The sequence below is a fragment of the Aspergillus ochraceoroseus genome, assembly GCF_002846915.1.
Source record: "Aspergillus ochraceoroseus IBT 24754 chromosome Unknown P175scaffold_1, whole genome shotgun sequence".
Lineage (NCBI taxonomy): Eukaryota > Fungi > Ascomycota > Eurotiomycetes > Eurotiales > Aspergillaceae > Aspergillus > Aspergillus ochraceoroseus.
In genome coordinates, this window is record NW_024468476.1 from 3,466,762 (window position 1) to 3,489,882 (window position 23,121).

Here is a 23,121-nt window from a genome sequence, read left to right on the forward strand (position 1 = left end):
ATGCTGTCGTCAGTTCCCTACTGGATCATGTACTGTAGTAAGTACCTATTTTAAACAGCCGAGGCCGAAAGATTTGACTTTGTATTACTATGGTTGTTGCTCCATCCAAGATAGCTGGCTGGTAGGTAGATTCAGCCGGAAAAAAAAAAAAAAAAGAAAAGAAAGAAAAATAGAGAACAGAAGATGCTGCCATAACATGGTGCATTGTTTGTTTTTGAATCTGGAAGTGTCTGAAGTGTTTGAATATACAAGGAAATGGTGGTGGTATTTATAAACAAATAGGCAGGCTGTTGGCGCTCACTGTACAAAAAAAAAAAAAAAAAAAAAGAAACCTGATCCGATCTTGTGAATTTTGAAGAGGGGAAAGATTTGGACAAAACTCAGAAGGCGTAGAAAAAGCAGCACAATATGTTTATCGAAAATGTGGCAAAAACAAGACAAAAGGATTGGACAGTTGTGGAAGGGCGCTTGCGCGACTGTGGTCCGCTGGGGAGAAATCAAGAAATGAAAAAAAAAAAAAAAAAAAAGGAATGACATATAGGCTCGGTAAATGTGTGTTGCCCATTTGAGGGGACGGTGGGATCTCTCCGCATTGGGAGGATGCCGGGAGTTATGTTTTTGGGAGAAACGTTTATAGTTCCTCGCGAAGAGTCTCTGTCTCTGTGGGAGGTTTAACATTGCGCTTGTTCAATATCTTCTCCAGAGCATCTAATCTTTCCCGGGTGGTTCGTATCGCTTGGTTCATCTCACGATCGGACATGTTCTCCTCGCTTAGCGTGTCTCTCAGATCCCGCTCACTTTGAGGCCTTCGACCACTCTTCTGTGGCATTCGGGGCTCGGATGCTTTGTGCACAGCTGGGTAAGATAGACCATCAAGCCCTACCCTATCTTCTAGCCAGTTCCACAACTCACTTTCCTCTCTGCGCCACATCTCTTCGTAAGCTGCTAGACGCTGAGGCAAGGTATAAGCAGGGTATGAGATATCATACGACATCGCAGGCGGACTGGAAGGCCCACGGAAGATGAGCATAAAGAGTAGAACGACAATAACCAGAAGGGCTGTGTTCCCATTCCACAAAGGGTTGAAGATGCTGGATATTGGACCGAGAAATGGACGAAGTGGTCCAAATACACCCCAAGATTCAGCCTTCTGTGCGCTAGCATCATTAACTGCCTGTGAAACGGTGGCCGAGGTCTCTTCGGTAACAAGCTCGCCCTTCTTGCGGCGTCCTTTGCCTTTAGTGCCGCTTTTGGCACCGGATGCACGACCGCGCGGGGCGACCGCGAGCTTGATAGCTGTAATTAGATCGTTTCCAAACGTTGTTTGACCGTCCATAGCACCTTTCTCGATAGGACCTACTTCTGGTCAGTTCCCCTACAATTAAGAGGTGAGAATGCATTTGGAAGGTTTACCTTTCAGCCAACTCTTTCCCGACCACTCGATTGTACATGTCATCAGAAAGCGCGTCTGATTGTTCGCCGCCCATGTGAAAAGATACTTTGTCTTGGTACAGAAAACATTGCCACTTGGCACATCGGGAGTTTGAGTACTGAGCGTCACGAGGACCGCCTTCTCTAGATCAAAGAAATCCAACTGCTCTGTGCTGATGCACTTAGTCTGCCGGGGACCAATGGAGCCAGGCAGGGGTTTGATATACGAATATTTTCTGGTTCGATTATCGTTTGTGAGACCTGTCTTTTCGGCATCGAAATCGAGTTCACCGGACTTCTGGTTGTCGACGAGAAATTTCGGCATGAACGTTGACGAGGCTGGCCCAAACACGCAAGAATAGACTTTACCAAGAGGCGCGGGAATTATCTCGTCTTTAACCACTCTGTCATACTGGGCACCAGACTCAGTATACTCAGTTGGCGAGTGAGTTGCTGGGCCCGGGAAGTCACCATCCGAATTACCACTCTTGCCGCCTTTGGAACTACCGTTGGCGCCGGATGGAGCTGGGGTTGTTGAAATGGGCCCGGAGCCCACTCGAGGGAGGCCTTTAGTGGGCAGTGACAAGTCACTTGCACGAGCACTCTCGAGTGCAGCGTCGAAAAAGCTGTCGGCGTTATCTTCCTCCTCATCCTCGTCGTATATCTCGTCCTCTTCCTCCTCGCTCTCATCATCGCTCTCCTCAGCTTTCTCGGTTTTGTCACCGGTGCCATCGGCGACCCTGGTACCATTCACAGAGCTCTCGAGGGCGGGGTGATTGATCTTCCAGATGTTGACCATCAAGTCGTAAGTCGACTCGCGACTGAGGAGAGACCTGAAAGTGTGGCGAGCATGCAAAGTCTGAATAGCTATCGCATTTGGAAAAACCATTGCGGTTGATTCTTTCTCAACCGCTACGATCTCATCGAAACTGATGACGAGGGTGGTGACCCAACCTAAGATATTACTTGAGAAGCAAATATGACCTTCAGAGATGTAGATTCGTCCCGCGAGGATGATCTCTCGTTGAAGGGCGCAACTGTAATCCTCAATCAGATAATCATCTTCAGGGACACTGCGGAATAGCTGATGAAAGTCCCTATTGCGCTTTTTGCTGGCCACGGCGAATCCCGTCAGTCGTGGCATGCTAGCGTTAGCACCTGGAGCACCTAAAGCGATAGCACTTGCGCCAATTGCGCCAATTGTTGAAGTGGTGGCCCCAGAAGAACCTCGGTGGCGTCGTCGGGCCAGCCGACTTCGTACGCTACCGCTTCGATACGGCCTCGTTGAAAATTCTCCATCCAGAACGCTGCCACCAGGAGGGGTCTGCGCACCAGTAGGCTCTCTTGCAAGAGGCAAGCCGGGTTGTGCTTCAAGGGGGTCATCAGTAGGTGGGCTCACTGGAATATCAGCCGGTTTTTCATATGCCATTGTGACTGCATGTGCAGCACGTCTATCCTCGAGTCTTGCAGCCTCTTCATCTCGCTGAGTGACAGTAGGGCTTCTGCGTTTCTCCGTTGGCATATCAGGCTTCGTGATGACGACTCCATCTGGCGTCGACACGGACCCACCCGGTGGGAGAGCAATATCAAGATGGCTAAAGTTCAAGTCTCCGGAACCCAAAGTGTCCACTGCCAACGGTTTCTTTTCTTCTGGTTGGCTTGGAGCTGCGGTTTCAAAACCGTCGGGCTCACCCTGGGATGGTAGGTTTTCTGATTCTTTGGTTTCGGCTATGGCAGGGCTACGAATTTTGGGCGCATTGAGACTGTTGGTGAGGGTGGATGCTGCGCTCTGCGCTGCAGAAAAGACGGAGGAAAAGAAGCCACTCTGTGAGGTACCAGACGGTGTTTTCGCAGACTTCGCTTCGTCGATAGTCGGACTCGCAGCAATGGAGTTAGACAGCTTGCTTGGTTTATGATTTGCGGCAGAAGCAGAGCGGACGCGACGATGAGATATCATGTTTCCAGAAGGGCTTACAACGATGCCAGGAAGCAAGTCTTTGGACTCCAGGGACTCCGGCGACTGCGTAACATCTGGAGAGCCGAAAATCATGCGACGTTCAGTTTGAGGAGTTGGTGGGGTGACTATGGCTTGCGGGGCTGGGACGGCGGTGTGCGGGGGGGTTTGGACGCGAGGAGCTTCAGGCGAATATCGAGACTTATCCTCCGTCAGGTCTGTACGAATCGGCTTGGGTATATTGGGAACCGGTGGTGGAGGTGCGGTGGTAATATTCGGAGCCTTTTTCGACGACGACAGGCTACTCCTTCGACTGGTGCTTTTCCAGCTCTCGCCAGATGTCGAGGAGGCCCGGTCCCGGTTGGCATTCTTTTTGTCCGAGCTGAAGGCATTTTTAAAGCGCTGGCTTCTGGAGACGGTTCTCTTCTTCCCATTCCGATCTGTAGGTATACTCAAGGTGGATACTGGTTGACTCGATGGGCGTGGGATTTCTGTATCAGGATTGGACTCGGATGGCGCGCCAGTTGTACCGCTGATGGCAGAATGTGCATCGTCTTGGGCTCCGTCGGGGTCGTCCGCATCTACCGACATCGCTTTGATCAAGGGCGATGAGGATGTGTAGAAGCCAGAGTGAGAATCGTGCGACGTGAGGGGAGGGGTTCTGTGAAATCGAATGTTAGAAAAATTCCGGGGTTTAGTTCGAGACGAACGAGCGGAAACTCTTACCTGTCCGGTTCAGAATCGTCAGTTAAAAGGTTGATTGCCTCGTCGTCGGGTGGACTATTGTTGTCTCCCGGCGACAACGAGATAGTGGACCCCCCAGTCGGTGGCCTGGAGAGAGTGTTGTCTCGGTTATCCGACTCAAACCTGGCTGTTAGCTCATCCGTCTCCTTCTGCGCCTTCCGCCTGCGTTTAGAAGCAAGCAACTTCGACAATCCACTGGAGCCTGCCTTAGTGGAGTCGGTGTCACCAGCTTGCGACCTAGGTCTATCGGAGGTGGAATCGATCGACAAGGGACCATTGCTTCGACCCGAGCTCCCCATCGGTTCCATATCTACAGGGGTAGTCTTCACGCGACTCAATTTGCTGAGGGACTGCTGCATGTCAGATGGGAAGGAAGCCTCAGAAAGCTCCGACCGGGTCTGACGGTCCATGATGGGCGGAATAGGAAAGGAGGAAGGAGAAAGAGGTAGTGCTCGATTATTCGGATGTTCAAACGGTGGCGCTTTGCAACATGCGAGATTCTTCTCTCGTTTGTCGGATTGCGAGATGATCGAACGGTAGGTCAAATAGGCAGACGTCTTTGGCGGGAGCTAACAATATGAGATGGAATGCGAAGCTGACCTGGGGAAGGGAAAGAGAAAGACAGCTGTGCGCACAGCCAGCATGTCTCCTACAATATGAAACAGGAAGAAAACGAGAGAAAGCCTCTAGATAAGAACGAGGAGATGGTCGAAGGGGGAGGGGATGAGGAGATGAAGTTGGAAACAGGTTCCAGTTACCCCATAACTTTTCCCATCATACAGAATCGAGAGATTCCCCTACGAATACGAAGGAGCGGCGCCATTCCAGTGGGGCTGCCACCCTTCTTTTTTTGGCTGTGCAACGAACGGGGGTTCTAGAATATGTCTATTTCTTTGGAGATTCTAATTCTAGCATACTTATCGATCCGATTATGTAGAAATTGCTCTATAAATAAATAAATCCCATCGTTCCATATAGACACCTGGGAATTTGGCCCAGTCCCAGGCACCAACACCAGCTGTGACCGTTTTGGTATTGTGTTTGTCGCTGGTTAGGTCCTTTTCCACCGCCGGATTAGGGGCTTCGTGTAATGTTACCGTCACATCCCCCAGGTCTTCTTCCACCACAGCGAATGGCGTCACTTGCAACCCCTCGCAATCGGATAGCTTCATCCACCTCGTTCAACTCTGTAGCCATGGAGGCTGCTCCCCTGACTTTGGTATGCCTTGGGCTCGATGGAAGACCCCCTGGATTGAAAAAAAAAAAAAAAAAAAAAAAAAAGAAATAATAATAATAATAAATTCACTGACAACTTCACCACCCAGGCCCATACACACGCTCGCAATGCCGTTCTAGAAACCCGCAAGTCCAATCCAGTCGCAGCGAGTGAGGAGCATGACCTGGCCGCAGGAGAATTTGCAACGATTGCTGAAAGTAGTACGGATCGTGAGGTATGTTTTTTTTGGTCGTTTAGTGGCTGTTTCCTTGCCTTCTTGCCTGGTGTTAAGGTGTCTTTTCCTTGCAGGCCTTGCGTACACTTCAGCTACTCGAGCACCATCACAAGAAGCTTGCTCAGATTCTCCGCTTTCAACATGAACACCCTCCTTCTACTTCAGTCACGCCGGCCACTGCTGCTGCGGTGGCCGCTCAAGGACTACCCACGGAATCAGGAGCATCAAAGGCATTCTCGCCGATATCAGATACCCAGCAACAGCCTCCGAAGCTATCGGGAAATCCACGCTTGCCCACCAGAGAAACATCCTCGATAGCGAGTAATCTCGCTTCCGCACGAGGGATTCCTGCCCAGCCACGCCGCGCGTCTCCCGCATCGCCTACGCTCTCCTCGCAGCAGGCGGGGGCGCGGATGACAGACAGCCCCGGGAGAATCAGGACAACTGAGGCTAGACTCCGGGGAACCCAAACTCCGGGAGAAAGAGAGCGTGGAAACCGTGCATCTGCCCAGAAACAGTCCTGGTCTCTCCCAGCTGAAAGCCCCACTGACATCACCTCCCAGCAGTTCGTGCCCGCGAACCCAGGCGAGACCGCACATCAACCGCGCGGAGAACCTGCCGCTGATGAGGGCTTCCAACGGTTCTATTCGACTTTCGAGGGGCTTATTTCCCGGATATCTGCTCCGTTGGCATTTGCAGGGCTCCCTCTTGGATCCGATGGCCCCCAAGCGGGCGCCACAACTCGCAAGTCATCTGCGGATACGAAAGTCGACCGGTATTCTGCTGTTTCCGATCGCTCCATGTCCTCTGCCGAGCCCGATATCGACAGAATCTTCTCGCGGGCCGCTCTCCGGGCAATCCGAGACTCCACGGGCGGATCTGGTGGAATGGGAACCGGCGGTGCCGCGGAATCATTCTACATCGTGCCCACCACAGGCGGGACTGTCTCGTACGCAGGCATCCTCACCCGAGCAGAGAAGGAAGCCCGTCGAAACAGCCTTGATGACGGTGACGAGGACTTTGTCGACGCCCGGGAGACTCCATCCTCCCCAGAGATGCTCCAAAGTCTCACCGCGAGCAAAGGCAAAATAGGTCGCGGTGGGGACAAGCTCACTGGCATCCAATCGCCCAAAACAATGGAAGAGCTCCAGATGGAGAACCAAGCCCTCAGACACCTATCCGATACCCTCTCAAAACGGCTGCACATGTGGGAAGTCAATGCACAGTCGTCGTCGATGGCGCTGCAACAATCACTGAGAGCCATGCACCACCAGAACGCGCCCTCCGCAGACCCTGGTCCGCATTTGTTTCCACCCGCCGTTTCTCCACTTGCGCCAGTGCTCTCGGGTCTGTCCATCGAACAGGACCAACGGATCAAAGAGCTCGAGGAGCTGGTCCGCCTTGGCGAAAGGGAACTTGACAAAGTCGGCCGGGAGAATGAAAAGCTCCGAAATGTGCTTGGTCGATACCGAGAACGGTGGGAGAAGCTGAAAGAAGGCGCCAAAACAAGACGCGAGAGTAAATCTGGTGGAGAAGGCAGCGTGCGCAATGGAGGTGCTGCTGCGGCTGCGGCGGTTCATACGAATCATCCCGGGGCAGACACAGAGGACACCACATCCAATGAACCGGACGTTTGAAAGCTGGCGACGCCTAAGATGGGTTTATGTTGAATATCTTACTACAAAAGCAAAAAAAAAAAGCGTTATAGCCTTTATTTACACACACACGCACATGTATTGTATTATCCTGCAGATTCTGATTGATATTGATTTGATATATAATGAATTAATCCTCACACGAGCCCCAAGCATGTCGTGATGCATGGATGCCTTATATAGTCCACCTCAACTAATCCTTTCATATGTATGGGTTAGCAAAAACCTACCCCAACCCCTAGCACCTACCTAGTAGATCCTAAGGAGTACATAAGTAGTCACTGAACATAAAAGGTGGCATTCCCACGAATATCAGCCGAACTACTGCCCACCAGCACCTGGAACGCCCCCGGCTCCACCACATACTTCATGCGCGTATTCCACAGCCCCAACTCCTGCACCCTCACCTGCACCTGGACGGTCTCTGTGTTCCCCGGCGGAATAACCACCTTTTCGAACCCCCGCAGCATCCGATTCGGCACATCCACGGTCGAAATCTCATCCACCACATACACCTGCACCACCTCGGTCCCTTCCAGTGTCGCATGCGTATTCGTCACCGCCACCCTCACCGTCACGGTATCGCTCGCGGACACATGGCTCTTGTCCAGGGAGACACCGCCGTACTCAAACTCGGAGTAACTCTTTCCGTATCCAAAGGGGTACCAGGGGGCCGGGTTGCCAAGGACATACTGGTGTCCGAAGACGAGGGTGCCGTTTGCTGTTTCGTAGCCGGAATCGCCAATGGAGCGGCCGGAGTTCAGGTAGTCGTAGTAGACGGGGAGGTCGCCGACGTAGCGGGGGAATGAGACGGAGAGTTTGCCGGAGGGGTTGTAGTCGCCGAAGAGGACGTCCGCGAGGGCGTTGCCGCCTTGTTCAGAGGGGTAGAATTGCTGGATTAGGGCGGTGGTGCCGTTGGCAAGCCAGCTGTCGGAGATGGGTTTTCCGCTGGAGAGCACGACAATCGTGGGCACGCCCGTGGCTGCGATGGCTTTGACGAGGTCGCCTTGCGCGCCGACTAGGGAGAGGTCGTTTGTGTCGACGTGTTCGCCTGTTCTGTTGTTCGGTAATTTGTTCGTTAGTTGGTTAATTGGCAGAGAGAGAGAGACGACGAGCATACGTTGCGTTAAGTCCCATCCACAGCTCGCGTTGGTCTCGACTCCAAGTGCCTACGACGACAATAGCAACATCGGAGTTCTTAGCTGCTTCGATGGCTTCAGGGAACCCTGACTGGTCGTTGCTCCACCTTTCGCAGCCTTGAGCGTAGTGGACGCGGGCTTTCTCGCCCACGGCGGCTTTGATGCCGTCTAGAGGAGTGACGCCGCGGTACTGGCTTCGGTAGACCACATAGTCACCGTACTGTTGTTAAGTTAGCATTGGCGGTTTAACCATGTTGGAAAACACTTACGTTCATGAAGCCATGAGCCATCGGCCCAATGACTGCGATATCGCCAGTCTTCTTCAAGGGAAGCACATTGTTGTGGTTCTCTAGCAAAACAATAGACTCCTTGTCCAGTTTCCTGGCCAGGTCAACAGCCTCCTTGCTGTGAATGAGCTTTTCCCACTCTTTATGAGGGGCGCCAGGGTATGGGTTCTCAAAGAGGCCCATGGTGAACTTGGCGCGGAGAACTCTGGAGACGGCCGTGTTAACGGCCGCAATATCAAGCTTTCCGGACTCGACAAGCTCGGGGATCTTCTGGAAATTGCTGTCGGTGCATTAGCTATTATACCATATGTTTTGGTTGATAGTGAAGCTTACAATGAACCACCACCCATCTCGACGTCGTTACCAGCGGGAAGAGTCTGAAGCGTGACTGATTCCATATCAATAGGTGAGCTCCCGCAGAGGTGGAAGGCAGTGCAAAGACGGTCGGTGGCACCCGCATCGCTAATCACGTAGAACTCATAGCCCCATTCATCACGAAGGATCTCTGTGAGGGTATGGTAGTCTGCTACGGCGGGAATTCCATCATACCTGCGATGAAGCCAGTAAGTTTTTGATTTCTCTGCTCGATATAAGGACCACTTACGAATGATATGCGCTCATGATGCTCCAAGCACCAGCATCCACGATTGCCCGCTTGAAAGATGGGAAATAGCTGTTGTCACAGTTAGCAGCAGCCCTCACTTCTGCGATATTATTACCCACGTAGTCCGCAGGTATCGCTCGCCGCCCTTAACAGGACCGGTATTGATGCCCTGCTCGGGTTCACTGAATCCAATGAAATGCTTCACGGTAGAGGAGACATTGAGGCTCTGCAGTCCGGTGGTATATTCATACCCGATCTCTCCAGCCAGGTACGGGTCTTCGCCGAATGTCTCCTCAACCTGCATCGCAGTCAGCCCTGATCTCTGTGCCTTTTCTCTTGTATAGTAATGGATTCTTACGCGGCCATATCGCAACTCGCGCGCCAAGTCAACAACCGGGCCGAAGAGTTGGTTCACTCCAAGAGTAAGAGCTTCCTGGGCGATGATTTTTCCCATCTTGTTCACCAACTGCAGTATATGTTAGACTCTATCCGCAAGTTCCTGGTAAGGGTCAAGATAATAAAGGCTGGGTCAACGCACATCCCTATTGAACGAACACGCATATGCAATAGGGGAATTGAAGATCGTTGCATTGGCTATGAGGAAACCGTGGATCCCTAAGACAAACACACGATTAGCTTATACAACCCAACGGCTGAGAGAAGCACCGGTACCTTCAGTTTGTACAAGCGCTGGAATACCGAGAGTCGTGTTTTGAATGAGATAGTCCTGAGCTTTCTTGACATTGGTAGCGATCCAGTCCCAAGGAACAGGATATCCGACTGAAACGCGCGATCAACAATACTGCCGCTATACTTCTAGTCAAAGAACCCACCCATACCGTAAAACATGCCTGCCTTCATCTTCATATTTTCCACCAGGCCGGTGTAATTGAAATCTCCCGTGTCCGCATTCATCCAATTAGTGACATCACCTAGTTGATCAGCAGTCAGTCTCTCGTTTGGAATTAACCTTACCTAGCAGCTCAATCACGATCCTAGTAGATGGGGTTTCAACGCACCTTGTATCAATTGAGCCATCTTATCCTCGACGGTCATCCGGCCCAAAAGATCCGAAATGCGATCCTCAATAGACGCATTGGGGTCCTTGTAAACGGGCGATGCACCCCGTGCAGCCGTTAAGCCCGCGCAGAGCAACACCAGCCCCCGGGAGAAACGATTAGACAACATAACTACAGTCTTTGAGAGTCTGGACACTATTTACTCCCGCTTCTCGTCTCGTCTCTTCTCGTCCCCGCGTGAAAGAAGCGATCCTCTGCGAAGTATGGAGTCAAGTCCGTCCGAATTCCGGGCCCCCCGAGCCATTTTATTTCTTTTATTTCCCAACCATGATTGTACATAAGAAACTGGAAATCATTCCACGATTCTGCAGACTGGGCTAGTCTAGGAATCTAATGCAGTCAGAAAAGAAAAGCAAGGGAATTAGGAAAAATAAGGCAAATCAGAACTGGCAATTCGGGTGGAGAGAGCACTCACATCGTCCGTTTGCCCAGCGAGAGACAACTGGAGCATCCAAGTCTAGATGGGATTATGCAGGTATCTCGGAGATGATTCCGGGTCAGGATGATACCGAGAAGGGTAAGTCTGACAGCATATTGATGAATGAAATTGAGCCGAGATGCCCGCTGTGGGGAGAGAGAGAGAGAAAAGAAAAGATGGACGGCTAAATGCAACGGTATGCAACAGGAAGAGGGGAAATGAGAGGGGTCGTCGGTTTCAAGAATAATCCCACGTACTCTGTAGAAATAATTCCTAGCATCCAAGCTGCGAATCGCGTAGTGATCCTCTCTCTAGTACAGTTAGTGAAATGTTACTGTACACTGGGCAGTTGGGCTGCATGATGCTATCCAGGGATGCCATTTCCACCTATTGAAGTGGGCTCTGCATAGCAGCAGCTGCGAGGACCGGGTGACTTCCATGCATCAAATACAAGCATCATCTATATGTTGTCACACAAAAAAAAAATATGTGGATGCAGGAGAACTTGCGATTTCTACCGACAGACAGACAAGAAGGCGCATGTGTGATTCTAAAGTATAACAGCTATGTATGTTCAAGATGCTGTCCGCAATGGTATAAAGTATACAGCTAATGTCCACCAGGAATTACATTATTTAGACAAAGTGACAGAGAAAATGATATGTACTGGGGCAACTCACACTCGTTGCCTCAAAACACCGCCCAAACTTTACAGCCCCCTGTGATCATCCCTATCCACTTGCACACTGGCACGATGCTCATCTGTGGGTACATTCTCAGGTGCCTTCTGGCTAGCGTTCTGCCTGTGCAGAGCGCCGCCCAGCCACGAGAAGCCCCTGCTCCACGAGTCACTTAGGCTGCGGAGTCGCGAGACTGTGGTAATACCATCGGAGTGATTTCGACGTATGTCCTCGGGCGCAACGCTAGGTGTCAATTCCCCGGTGCTCACAGGCGCAGTGGCCAGATCACCAGTTGAGTTGAGTCGAGCAGCGGCCAGGGAGAGCCGAGAATCGTCCCTATTCCAAGGGTTGGCGTTCAGCCCATGGCTATCCCCTTGGCCTTCTGGATTACGAGGGATATTCTCTATCACTGTGGTACTCAGAAGCTTCTTCCGGCCGGGCCGCCGTGGAGTCCTCCGCTCCTTGGCTGGACTCACTTCACCACGAAGAAGCGACTCGGCGATAACGGCACTGAACCCTGCTGAAAGAGTAGGGAGTAAAGGGCCTGGGGAAAAGCGTGAGGAAATGGAATTTCGTGCCCTCCTTGGTGGGGTCTGGGGCACAGTGTGGTGCGGAAGATGCGCGGCTGTACTCTCCGTCCCCGTCGGAATTAATGCACTAGCCTCGTCCGCACCCGGAGCTGGAGGGAATCGAAGCAACATAGATGAGCTGGCTGCTTTGAGTCCTTGTCCTGGAGGTGTGACAGGCCGTTTAATAGGGTCAATGGACTGGGTGGTTTTCGGGGTCTCTTCTAGAGACTCAGCCCACGGGTTCCTCAGAAGTGATTGTGCTCTAGAGGATGAATAAGAGCCAGGAGATGGTTCGGAAAGCGATTCGGCAGCGAAAGAGCCAACAGGGGAGGCAGATGCGGCAGATAATGCTACTCGTGGTGTGGCTTGATTTTCATCAACATCTTCAATATCCCGACTGAGGAGAGACCCAGATGGGGACTGAAGCCCACCGTTGGAGAGCTCCGGTGATCTTGGCCGCACTCGGTTATTCACCCGGGAATGACGAGGAGGAGGAGGCGAAAGGTCAACACTATCCTGGTACCTTTCTCCAGATAAGAGGCCAATAGCTTCTTCCTCATCCTCGGCAGAGTAGGAGGACTCGTCATCAGCGCGAACCCGTCCACTAGTGATGAAGTACACTCCCAGAAAAGTCAAGAGGCAGCCTCCCACGAACTTTGTCGCGCGGCTAGGGGTAAAGGATCGGAAATCTCTGTATAGAACAGCACTGCCGGTGATGACAGACAGCGTGAATAAAACGAACTGTGTTGGAATAACTTGAGTGGAGTCAAACCGTTGGAGAGCTCGGTTGATATATCGAATTTGCATCAAGGCACTGAAAACAAGGACAAAGATCAAAAGATATGTAATAGGAAAGGTGATCACATGCCACCAAGTGCCTGACAGCAGGGACGAAACGCCTTTCGTCGAGAGAGCAGTGTACCCACCTAGGCAACAATTAGCAATCACGCGATAAGTTGGCTCGTTAATAACAACATACCGAACAGTCCAACCAACCCAACGTCAATGAGAATAGTCCGTGACCCGTATTTGCCACTTGCCCACATCAGAACCACAATCAGGGTAGCAGTAAGGCCTAGGTAAAGCTCAAATTCCCAGCGCGTAATCATTACCCAGATATCATGTGGTCCAATCTTCTCTTCTGATGACTTGGCACTCAGCACAACCACCACGGCTCCAGTAATAGCGATGACAACGCCCCAAAAATCCCGAGTCCGAAACTTTTCTTTCAGCAAACAAGGTGCAATGACACAATTCGAAATCAAAGCAGCCACACCCAAGGGAGAAACAATCGACGCAGGGGCAAACCCATATGCCATGAAATTTCCAATCTCACCAATAGTCATGAGTACTATCCCAGCCCACCAGTATGGAGATCGAAGATACGACTTGCGGTTTCCATGGCGCAACTCGTTTTCAGGCCTCACAGTCTGGTCTGACAGCACCGAATCATTCAACTGGTCCTCTTGGTTTGTGTTCTCATCCTGCAGATAAAAGTTCCGTCCAGATCGGCCGGTTGATTCGTCTCCATCTGCACTATGACGTCCTGTCGCTTGGGGTTGGTCGATATCGTCAACGGCTCCGTAAGGGACTGTAGCCGCCTGGCCGTGTTGTGCGCGCTTCCAATCTAATTCCTTGCGTAACTTTTCATGTTCCCATTCCTTACCGATCTGAATATGAGCATAACGTTGGATATTGAGGGCCAGCGAGATCAGCACATTTCCTATGAGGGCGGTGACGATACCAATCAGAGAGGACCACGCGTAAGGACCTCGTTCGTCGCCATTATCGTTTCCGGGGGATGGTGTTAGAGTGGGGAGGGCGTGAGACCAGGAAGGACTGGCGGTTGAGAGGACAGTCGGCGTGGGAGTGACAGATGAAGCAAGCACTGTGAGCAGTCCGGCTGCTAAAGGGATCTGGTGTGTAAGATCCATTTGGATAAATATCAAATCAAACGAGCAAAACGATGAGGCAATGAATCAGTCAGCAGCACCAAGTCCACAGCCACAGTAGTAGTAGTACAGAGGATGGTATCAAATCAAGGGAATGCCACCAAGAGGTTCACAGGCGATACGAATGATCTCTAATCCTTCCAAATATTCAAAGAGTCAGCGATTTGGAGGAGGGTTGATCATGCTGATGAGAAGAACCGCATCCTGTGCCCCTAAGCTTACTGGCACCCGAACTGGGGATGTGCTCTGTACAAAAAAAAAAAAAAAAAAAAATAGCTCCGACAAGGAAAAAGATCAAAAGGAGGGACTTGGTAGATTAAATCAGAAGGTGACCCAAGATCCCGCGGGTTACCGGGCGAGGAAAGGGAGGAACGGAGAGGAGATAAACGATGATAGATGAAAGTCGAGGAGGCGAAGTCGAAGTTGGAGACAGAAAGATAGGCGGTCGCACGTGCAGCGCGGCGTTAGAAGAGGAGGACGAGTCGACGACAAGGACAGGCTAGGGACTGAACACGACCATTGTATTCCGGTGCGAGATCTAAGCAAAGCGAGGAAGGAGGAGCAACCCGAGACTATTGAAGAGCCATGTGCTAGCTGTATCTTCATTGGGCTCTCTGGTCGATCCGGAGGATCCTTTTACACCTTCTCCCCCACCCTCACCCTGCGCATTGTCACCGAGCACAAATACCAGAGTTTATGTTGTCAAAAATTCATTAAAAGCCGCGTCCGGTCTAGCGGCAGTTCCTTGACATATAGTTATGTATATTACAAAATGATAGCTAGCTAGATACCTTGTGGCTCCAAGTTTTCTTGATCACCGCCTTGCCTTTTTCCTATCCGGCTCGGGCTCATCATCGTCACTAAGATCCCTATATATGGTCTTAGGCTGTGTTTCCTGCCAAGCTTTTGTAAATATCGGGTCCTTTTCAGCCTTTTCAGCATACTTCAAGAGTGCTTCTCGCGGATCTTCATCGCGCATAGAGCTGAGCGGAATATTCTCTCGAATATGTTTCTCGTCCGGTTGAGATTTCGCAAAGGGTGTCTGCGCGGGCATGTGAGGCCGTCGCGGGTCCCTTGGACGACCCGAAGCTGTTAAGCCAATGGTTGGGTGTCGTGCGGACCAGGTAGCCGAGCTGTAATGGGGAACGCCGTTCGATCCGATAACGACCGAGTCTCCCGAAATTCCCTGGGCTAGATTCATTGTGAGGGTTGGATCATCGTCAATGTGACGGCGCTTTGGAGCCTTTGACATGACCAGTGCAGCGCCCTTGGTCGACATGTTCGGGTTATAGAGAATATGAGTTTCAGCATTGGCAGATCCAGTCAGAATTTGGTTCAGTTTCTCATGCCACAACACGGTAATCAATGGAGATCCAGGAGTGACTGGTGTGACCAGCTCAGGCTTCAAAGTAGCGGGATTCAGGATGTGCAAGTGACCGGTCTCAGAGCCGGTGACCACATTAGCCGATGTCGGCGAGAAAATGATATTCGACGAAGGGAATCGAGAGGAGCTAGAAGGATGCACAACTGTTGTGATCGGTTGCTTAAACTTCCTTGTGTCCCATAATTTGATAGTGTCGTCTCCTCCCTTGGTGATGACCAGTCTTCCATCGGAGCTGATGTCAATTCCACTCGTCCAAGTATTCCGCGCATGTGCATCTCTAACTTCAGCACTAGGTCTTGTATACGGGCCATTTCCGCTCCACATCAGTAGGCTGCCATCAAGGGCAGCACCTACAAGGACATTGGGGCCGCCTTGTTTCGGGGAACCCCAGGCAAGGGCAGTCATTTTACTCCGACCAGCGGATCCAGCAGCTTTTGACTTGTGCATAATGACCTCCTTTTGCGATCGCCCGACATTAGCGTCCCATATACGAACCGTGCTATCAGTCCCAGCAGTAGCACACAGGTTGAGATCTGTTGGGCTCCATGCGCCGCTCGTCACCTCTGATATATGGCCCTTAGTGTGATGGAGATCCCTCAGGTACATATCACCCTTCACAAACTCCGTAATTGTATCGCCATCGCGATTGAGAATCCGCGGTTGGGGCGTCGCAGAGACAACCAAAACGTAGCCGGGAGAGAGGGGGTTAAAGGCCGCATAGTGTACCGCGTGCGCTTCCTGGGCCGCAGACTGCTTTTTAGCGGAGGGGTCAACCGATTTAAACGAGCGCACTGTCGACGGAGTCATGGATGCAAAATCATGCAGTTTTATCGTACAGTCTGTAGAGCCAGTGATCAATCTGGATCCCGATGGATCAACAGTAATCGTCGTGACCGCGCGCTCATGTGTTTTCATACTAAGCTCATGCGACACAGGGAACTCGTCCTCATCATCTGAATCATCTGAATCGCCGTCGCTGTCTGAGTCTGCATGACTGTCGTCGCTTTCCTTTTCTTGACTCGGCTCCTCATTCTCATCTTCTATTTTCGCGGCCGCGCTAGGATCGCTGGTCAACGGTGCTTTCTCATTGTTGTCATCATCGGCTTTCGCATTGCGTTTGGTGAGGTCGATTTGGGCGTTGACGTCGGTTTTCTTCTCTTGCTTCCCAAACCCCGATGGGAAGAATTTTTTGAAAGCCTCCTCGTCGAAACCGTCCATGGTGAGCCGTCTCCGTTTCGTTGTCTCTTCTCCTCAAGTTGCTCGAGCTCAGTTCAACTGGCTCTAGATCAAGGAAGGTTTAGAGCTATGTTTGACGAGTTTTGCAAGTTTGCAATGTTTGCCGCTCCGGGGCGTCAACCCCCGACATACAAGTACAGCAACTACTGTAACAGACCGTTACTCCGTCCTGGAATGCATTTAAACTATCGTTACTACAACGAGGATATATCTATGGATAGATAACACGAGTTCAGACGATGGGAAATAAACGTAGTCAATGGCTAAATAGTATGACCTCATCGGGATTAGAATACACCACTTTAAATCTCTACGCCCAATGGTGCCATGACTTGTGCCATAGTGGTCATAAGTACAACACCAACACCTGTATGCGCATCTACAAGTACAGTCCTTCCACCGGGCCACCATCCTGCTTCGTCTTCATGATCCGCTCACGAGCCGCGCGGAAATCATCCATCTGGACCCTCATCCGGCGTTCTCTGAGAGCCATCAATCCAGCTTCTGTGCAAATGGCGCGGATATCCGCACCGGAGAGATCATCCTTCTGGTTGATAAACTCGTCCAGATCGACGTCATCGCCGAGAGACATCTTTGAAGTATGCAGGGTGAAAATCTTCTTCTTGGTGTTTTCTAAGAATTGTTAGCAAGAGGTTGTAGTTCGACGTTGGCGAAGAGGCAACTCACGGTCCGGATTCTCGAAGAGAATCTTTCGATCGATACGTCCAGGACGGATCAAGGCAGGGTCCAGGGTTTCAATCTTGTTTGTGGCCATGATAACCTTCACATCTCCACGGTCATCGAATCCATCCAGCTGGTTGAGAAGTTCTAGCATAGTTCGCTGAATTTCTCGTTCACCGCCAGAAGTGGAATCATAACGCTTGGTACCAATGGCATCAATTTCATCGATGAAGACGATGGAGGGTGCATGTTCCGCGGCCACCTGGAAAATCTGTCGCACCAACCGGGGACCATCTCCGAGATATTTCTGGATGAGTTCACTTCCCACAATACGCAAGAACGTTGCGCTGGTCTGATTGGCAACAGCCTTGGCGAGCAGTGTTTTTCCGGTTCCTGGGGCACCGTAGAGGATGACACCCTTGGGCGGTTTAATTCCCATTTCCTCGTACAGTTCGGGATGCAGCAGCGGCAGCTCAACAGATTCTCGGACCTCTTGGATCTGAGATTCCAGACCACCAATATCCGCATAGGACTCAGTGGGCGCCTTGTCGAGCTTCATGACCGAGACAAGAGGATCCGATTCTTCTGTCAGCACACCAACCACCGAGACCGACTTGTGGTGCAGAAGAATACTCGCACCGGGCTCGAGAAGGTCCTTGTCGACGAACGACATGATTGAGACATAGTACTCTGGGCCAGTAGCACTCGAGACAATCGCATGGTCGTCATCGATCAACTCCTCCAAGTTACCGACTCCCATAGGACTGCCTCTCATATCATCAACCCGGCTACGCTCATCCGCATTCCTGTCCATGATATCAAAATCACCCCTGCTAATATTGTCTTGGCTAGCCTGTGCCTTGGCCTTCCGCAGACGCTCCATATTCTCGACGTACTCCTCCTCTAGCAACAGGTGGTCGTGGACTCGCTGCATTCGCAAATACCGTAGTTTACATCGTGATGTTGGAAAAATGTCGGGCAGTTTGGATGCAGTGCTGGGACCGGCGGCCTTGCGCTTCTTGCGACCGATACGGGTGGTTGGAGGAGGGGGTGGTTCATATCTGGGCTTATCCTTCTGTAATAGAAACTGTGAGACCAGGGCTGGTGAATCATCTGGAAGGACAGTTAAATCCCCACCTTCTTGTCCTTGTCATCCCGGCCATCTCCTCCGCCGCCTCCGCCAATGTTGGACTGCTGGTTACCCTGTTTTTTTATCGATTTGTCAGACAGGAGACGCAGAGTAAGAGAAGATAACAGAGCGAGCACTAACCATAGTCCGAGCGTGTGAGGTGAGGTTGGGAAAAGATAAGACTCAACACAGGCAGAGTTTCGACTGAAACAAAATAAGATTATGGACAAATTAGAATGAAATTAGTGTTGAAGATGGAGATGCGGATGAGAGATGGGACAAGGAGAGACAGCGAGAGAGCTCGAGGCAAGATGGGAGCTTTGGGAGCTGGTGTGGTCGCCTTCCATCTGCTGGTCTTGGCGCTGACTACGTGTGTTTGTGTTGGGAAAGCGGTGTACTTCTTTTGGCTGGCAGATCATCTTCCTCTTTTCTGGATTCCAGACCGCCTTCTCTGACTAATCTCATGGCACGGGACCGCCGCCTCATAATCTCATAATCTCATCTCATAATCTGGCGATGTTTGGAATCTACGGATACATAATAGAGGAATCCATCGGGATTCAAAAGAGGACAGACAGTACTCCGTCTTGTAATTAGGCATGTGTCCTTGGCTTTGGGCGCAGTATAAGTTGGTTGTTGGATGTTGGTTGGCCCTCTGGACGGAATATGGAGTACCTATGGAGTAATAATAGCCATCGGCCATCGGCCATCAAAATAAAAGCGATGCTGTTTCGTCTTGTCTTGCCGGAATAATAGGAACAGAAAGCTTCGGGAGTCATCCATCTTCCACATCACCCTCTCTCTCTCCTCCTCGATTCTCATCATCGTTTCTACCCAAGTAGCTACACCTCGATATAACCGACAAGCTAGGAGCTACTTCTCTCTGCCGCCTAGTCAACCCCTCAGGTTCCCCTCCAACCTAGCTTGAGGCTCTTCTAGCACCGTCCTTTTTAATCTCCCTCCTCAGTCCCAGGTATATCATCCTTCTCCTCCTATTACCCACATCACACTTCTCTACCACTTCCATAAGGAACTCCTCCCCCCGGGTTTCCCGAAGCTTGGCGTGCTTTCAACATTAATAACAGCGTCTTATGGGCCAGTAGCTTCACGACCTTCCTCACTGGTTCCTGCCTATTGTTTGCAAAGCTCCCCCTTCGAACCCCAATCGCTCCTTGACTCCTGATTGATTGTAAAATCGTTCGTTCTCGATACCCATGGCTTCGAACCGTGCTCGACGCATCGCGAAGGAGATTGCAGATATCTGCGCAGATCCCCACTCCCACATCACGGCTGAACCTGTAGGGGATGATGATGATATCACGCATCTTCGAGGTACATTCCCAGGGCCTCCAGGTACTCCCTATGAGGGTGGAATATACAAGGTCGATATCAAAATCCCTCCCGAATATCCGTTTCGACCGCCCGTGATGAAGTTTGAAACCAAGGTCTGGCATCCAAATGTCAGCAGCCAGACGGTTAGTCCCTAGAGCCCCTGGCCCAGACGAAGGGACCATCATTAAGTATAGACATTTTAGGGTGCTATTTGTCTGGACACTCTATCCACTGCGTGGTCTCCCATCCTGACCATCAAGGCGGCCCTCCTGTCGCTGCAGTCATTGCTCAGCACTCCGGAGCCCAAGGACCCACAAGATGCGGAGGTTGCCAACATGCTTCTCCGAAAACCGAAGGAATTTGAGCGTGTTGCTCGAGAGTGGGCGACAGTATATGCAGGAGCTCCTCGGCGACCGGCTGGAGAAGGCAGTGGCGGCGCGACGGATGAATCTCTTCGACAGCTAGAGATCAAAGAGAAGGAAGACCGAGAGAAGGAGGACTTGTCTAAGTAAGTACCTTGTTGAAGCTTGGCGAAGACGGACGGGAAGCAAACTTATTCCTTTTGCTAGGTACGATGGTTACAATAAAGAGCTTATTGATAGGTTCTGCAGCATGGGGTTCGACGTCGACCGAGTCGTAGCCGCCTTCAAGTACTATGGGATTGACCGAAATGACGGCCAGGACTATGAGCTGGAGGAGGCCTATATGGGTGATGTTACTGCACGACTCCTCGGGGAATCGTGATTCTCTTGGGCTACAATTGGTTGGTTTGTTTATTATAAGGCATGCTGATTGGGTGGACTTGATGACGAGCATGGTGCCTGGCGAATGCGTTGGTTTCTTAGCTTGCCCTGTTGCTGGGCTTTGGGGCGTTATATCATCCAGACTAATGGGTCACGACCGACTTTTAGTATATCACTGATTTTCGAGCATGTGAAGCAATCTTTCTCTTTCCTTTTGGCTCATTTTGTTTTGATGCTTTGGTCTCTTTACATTGATCTCATCTCTCGCCGCAGGTCGAACGAATATGAAATTTGTGTTGAAAATCGAAGGGACTGTACACAGCTTGGTGGATTCTCGTAGAAGTAATGAATAAGGAAGACTTCAGTTAGAGTAGTCCTGAGCCGTCGTGCTGATTGTGGTGGTGTCCAAGTAAACGATTAAATTGAGCTGGAAACGGTACATATCGATAAGCACGTGGACCGTCACGTCAACCAGCTTCAAGTTCGACCTCCAAACCCTGCCGACTTCCCCACGATTACTCTCAACCTCGTTATGGGCAAATGAGACATATACGCACTCGTATAACGAGCGCATCTCCTCTTACTTACCTCTCGGGCTTCGGGCTTTTTTATAAATCCATATTTTTTGACCGCACACGACAGTTTGCAGCTATCGGTTCTTGGCCCCTTCAACATGATCGAAGACGATTTCTATCGCACCTCGTCGCAGTTCAAACTGTGGTCTTTCACGGAGGAATCATTGCAATCACTAAGGCAAAATACAAACACCATCGCCAGTGACCGTGTGCGAGTTGCGCTACGGAGGGCGCGTGAGGCACGACAATCGGCCAACTCTTCAGCGGCAGGAACCCCAACCGCAAATCCGAATGGAAGTGATGCAGATAGCAGAGCTGGTGAAGAAAGGGACATTGAATGTCTGACACCAGAGGAGGAGCAGGACTTGGTGCGGTATTTCTGTGAGCAGATTATCCAGCTCGGAGAGAGTTATAAGCCTCCACTTCCAACGATAGTAAGGGTATGTTCGTCGCGTGATGATCAAAGGCTCTCCAGTCCAGGCCCATCCAGGCAGTAGGCAATCGCTGAACTCTTGCTTCATATCACCTAGGCCACCGCGATACAATACCTCCGTCGATTCTATCTTACCAACTCTCCCATGACATATCATCCTAAAACTATCATGCCCTGTGCTCTCTTTTTGGCGAACAAGACCGACAACTTCTGCATGTCTCTCCGGCAATTCGCAGACGGAGTTCCCGGTGACACGACAGCAGAAGATATCATCACCCCAGAGTTTCTTGTCATGCAAAGTCTCCGGTTCACCTTTGATGTCCGCCACCCCTTCCGCGGCCTGGAGGGGGGCATAATGGAACTACAAGCCATCGCGCAGGGACAGGGCCAACCCGCACCTCATTTCCCACAGCAAACACCAGAGGACCTTCACCGGGCTCTACACTCTCTCCAATCTTCTCCAAATGCGCCTCCATCATCTTCTGTATCAGACCGCCTCGCCCGAGCTCACCATACCACCCGCGAAATCCTCAAATCTGCCGCCCAGATGACAGACGCCTACTTTCTCTACACCCCTTCTCAAATCTGGCTCTCAGCTCTTATGATCGCCGACAGCCCTCTAGCTGAGTTCTATCTCGACTCCAAACTTGGCGCCCCTAACTCACAGCCCGGGAACCCACTCTGCGAGCTTCGAACAAAACTCTACACTACTCTAACGAAGTGCTCCAACCTCCTCCAATCCTATACACCACTAGCCTCGGACCCAGATCAAAAGAAAGTGATGCGACGCATTGGCAAGAAGCTGTATCATTGCCAGAACCCGGAAAAGGTGAACCTGGCGGGCCACAAGCGCATCCCCGCCGCCGCCGCCACAGCTCCAAGTGATCCAGCGACACCAGAAAGCGAAATGGAGCGAATAGCTAAAAAACGGAAACTAGAGCGGGAGCAGAAGAGCAGAGAGGCACAGGATATCTTTGGGGGGGAATTGGTCATGCAGCGGACAAAAGAACCGCAGCCTTTGGAATAATCTCTAATTCAAGCTAAATAATACATACTTTCGAATTTCTCCCAGCAAGCAACCGATCAAAAAAGACATGACCATCCCAATTTCCGTCTTACTTTATATCAAAACAAACAAACCAATCCCCTAACCAAGCAGCACATTATAGATCAAGCTCTGACTTTCCAGATACATACCTAATTAATTATCCTTACCCATACTGAAGACTCCAGAAAACAAGTCAGCTTTAAGTACGTATAGTGACGTTCGCAATATATATATGTACCAACTCAATACAAAACCAACTGATCTGCTAGACTACAAGTAGTTATTCAGGCATGATACTGTTATTTCTGTAGAACACCAGGCCGGGGGGGGGGGGGGGGGGGGAACAAGGAAGGATGGGATATTCATCAAGTATTTTTCCAAAATGTTCCCCCCCTTTCATACAATGCAGTACATGATCAGGTAGTAACTGGACTTCATCCTCCTGTTATAACTGCTGCTGCTGCTGCTGCTGCGACCTAACTAGTGGTTATATGTAGATATAGATACATGTATCAAAGGGTTACTTTAAGGTCTATTATATTCATTATATTGCTGTCTTTTGGAGGAGAGATTGAGTACTGTCTGTCTGGTATACTA

At 50.9% G+C, this 23,121-nt stretch overlaps 8 protein-coding genes across 8 annotated transcripts; 3 read left to right on the forward strand and 5 right to left on the reverse strand.

Annotated features, from left to right (window-relative positions):
- Positions 1-507: 507 nt before the first annotated feature.
- Positions 508-3,982, reverse strand: P175DRAFT_0497918 (GRAM and VASt domain-containing protein). The gene is made up of 2 exons (XM_040896394.1): positions 1,414-3,982; positions 508-1,356 (listed from the first exon to the last, which is right to left on the reverse strand). The coding sequence occupies exons 1-2, from the start codon at positions 3,974-3,976 to the stop codon at positions 632-634; spliced, it is 3,288 nt and encodes a 1,095-aa protein (XP_040756205.1). The 5' UTR covers positions 3,977-3,982; the 3' UTR covers positions 508-631.
- A 1,312-nt stretch (positions 3,983-5,294) lies between these two features.
- P175DRAFT_0450768 (uncharacterized protein) lies at positions 5,295-7,403 on the forward strand. The gene is made up of 3 exons (XM_040894469.1): positions 5,295-5,348; positions 5,455-5,580; positions 5,655-7,403. Exons 1-3 carry the CDS (start codon positions 5,325-5,327, stop codon positions 7,215-7,217), a joined length of 1,713 nt encoding a protein of 570 aa, XP_040756206.1. The 5' UTR covers positions 5,295-5,324; the 3' UTR covers positions 7,218-7,403.
- Positions 7,404-7,513: 110 nt separating this feature from the next.
- Positions 7,514-10,453, reverse strand: P175DRAFT_0489907 (putative beta-glucosidase; the record flags this gene model as incomplete). Its single annotated transcript, XM_040895769.1, has 10 exons — positions 7,514-8,291; positions 8,356-8,594; positions 8,644-8,941; positions 8,995-9,210; positions 9,266-9,334; positions 9,385-9,731; positions 9,804-9,880; positions 9,938-10,045; positions 10,099-10,197; positions 10,285-10,453. The coding sequence occupies 10 exons, from the start codon at positions 10,451-10,453 to the stop codon at positions 7,514-7,516; spliced, it is 2,400 nt and encodes a 799-aa protein (XP_040756207.1).
- A 1,018-nt stretch (positions 10,454-11,471) lies between these two features.
- Positions 11,472-13,945, reverse strand: P175DRAFT_0430223 (DUF803 domain membrane protein; the record flags this gene model as incomplete). Its single annotated transcript, XM_040893417.1, has 2 exons — positions 11,472-12,937; positions 12,991-13,945. 2 exons carry the CDS (start codon positions 13,943-13,945, stop codon positions 11,472-11,474), a joined length of 2,421 nt encoding a protein of 806 aa, XP_040756208.1.
- Positions 13,946-14,544: 599 nt separating this feature from the next.
- Positions 14,545-16,584, reverse strand: P175DRAFT_0497925 (WD40 repeat domain-containing protein). The gene has a single exon (XM_040896395.1). It carries the CDS (start codon positions 16,563-16,565, stop codon positions 14,778-14,780), a length of 1,788 nt encoding a protein of 595 aa, XP_040756209.1. The 5' UTR covers positions 16,566-16,584; the 3' UTR covers positions 14,545-14,777.
- Positions 16,585-16,962: 378 nt separating this feature from the next.
- Positions 16,963-18,723, reverse strand: P175DRAFT_0471313 (proteasome regulatory particle base subunit RPT2; the record flags this gene model as incomplete). Its single annotated transcript, XM_040895081.1, has 4 exons — positions 18,535-18,723; positions 18,402-18,467; positions 17,271-18,339; positions 16,963-17,216 (listed from the first exon to the last, which is right to left on the reverse strand). The coding sequence occupies exons 1-4, from the start codon at positions 18,535-18,537 to the stop codon at positions 16,963-16,965; spliced, it is 1,392 nt and encodes a 463-aa protein (XP_040756210.1). The 5' UTR covers positions 18,538-18,723.
- A 505-nt stretch (positions 18,724-19,228) lies between these two features.
- P175DRAFT_0497926 (E2 ubiquitin-conjugating protein UBC1) lies at positions 19,229-20,898 on the forward strand. Its single transcript, XM_040896396.1, has 4 exons — positions 19,229-19,366; positions 19,497-19,868; positions 19,929-20,233; positions 20,295-20,898. The coding sequence occupies exons 2-4, from the start codon at positions 19,608-19,610 to the stop codon at positions 20,467-20,469; spliced, it is 741 nt and encodes a 246-aa protein (XP_040756211.1). The 5' UTR covers positions 19,229-19,366; positions 19,497-19,607; the 3' UTR covers positions 20,470-20,898.
- A 74-nt stretch (positions 20,899-20,972) lies between these two features.
- Positions 20,973-22,768, forward strand: P175DRAFT_0450782 (TFIIH complex kinase subunit CCL1). The gene is made up of 2 exons (XM_040894470.1): positions 20,973-21,483; positions 21,574-22,768. Exons 1-2 carry the CDS (start codon positions 21,142-21,144, stop codon positions 22,501-22,503), a joined length of 1,272 nt encoding a protein of 423 aa, XP_040756212.1. The 5' UTR covers positions 20,973-21,141; the 3' UTR covers positions 22,504-22,768.
- Positions 22,769-23,121: the final 353 nt, after the last annotated feature.

What these genes read in the sequence shown, in the direction of transcription:
- P175DRAFT_0497918 (XM_040896394.1), bottom strand. Translation starts at nt 3,976, where the DNA reads ATGTCGGTAGATGCGGACGACCCCGACGGAGCCCAAGACGATGCACAT. An exon ending in GGGAAAGAGTTGGCTGAAAG is followed by an intron (nt 1,357 to 1,413) that starts GTAAACCTTCCA and finishes GACCAGAAGTAG; the next exon opens with GTCCTATCGAGAAAGGTGCT.
- P175DRAFT_0450782 (XM_040894470.1), top strand. Translation starts at nt 21,142, where the DNA reads ATGATCGAAGACGATTTCTATCGCACCTCGTCGCAGTTCAAACTGTGG. An exon ending in CACTTCCAACGATAGTAAGG is followed by an intron (nt 21,484 to 21,573) that starts GTATGTTCGTCG and finishes CATATCACCTAG; the next exon opens with GCCACCGCGATACAATACCT.
- P175DRAFT_0497926 (XM_040896396.1), top strand. Translation starts at nt 19,608, where the DNA reads ATGGCTTCGAACCGTGCTCGACGCATCGCGAAGGAGATTGCAGATATC. An exon ending in CAAATGTCAGCAGCCAGACG is followed by an intron (nt 19,869 to 19,928) that starts GTTAGTCCCTAG and finishes TAGACATTTTAG; the next exon opens with GGTGCTATTTGTCTGGACAC. An exon ending in GAGAAGGAGGACTTGTCTAA is followed by an intron (nt 20,234 to 20,294) that starts GTAAGTACCTTG and finishes TCCTTTTGCTAG; the next exon opens with GTACGATGGTTACAATAAAG.
- P175DRAFT_0450768 (XM_040894469.1), top strand. Translation starts at nt 5,325, where the DNA reads ATGGAGGCTGCTCCCCTGACTTTG. An exon ending in AGGCTGCTCCCCTGACTTTG is followed by an intron (nt 5,349 to 5,454) that starts GTATGCCTTGGG and finishes TTCACCACCCAG; the next exon opens with GCCCATACACACGCTCGCAA. An exon ending in AAAGTAGTACGGATCGTGAG is followed by an intron (nt 5,581 to 5,654) that starts GTATGTTTTTTT and finishes TTTTCCTTGCAG; the next exon opens with GCCTTGCGTACACTTCAGCT.
- P175DRAFT_0497925 (XM_040896395.1), bottom strand. Translation starts at nt 16,565, where the DNA reads ATGGACGGTTTCGACGAGGAGGCTTTCAAAAAATTCTTCCCATCGGGG.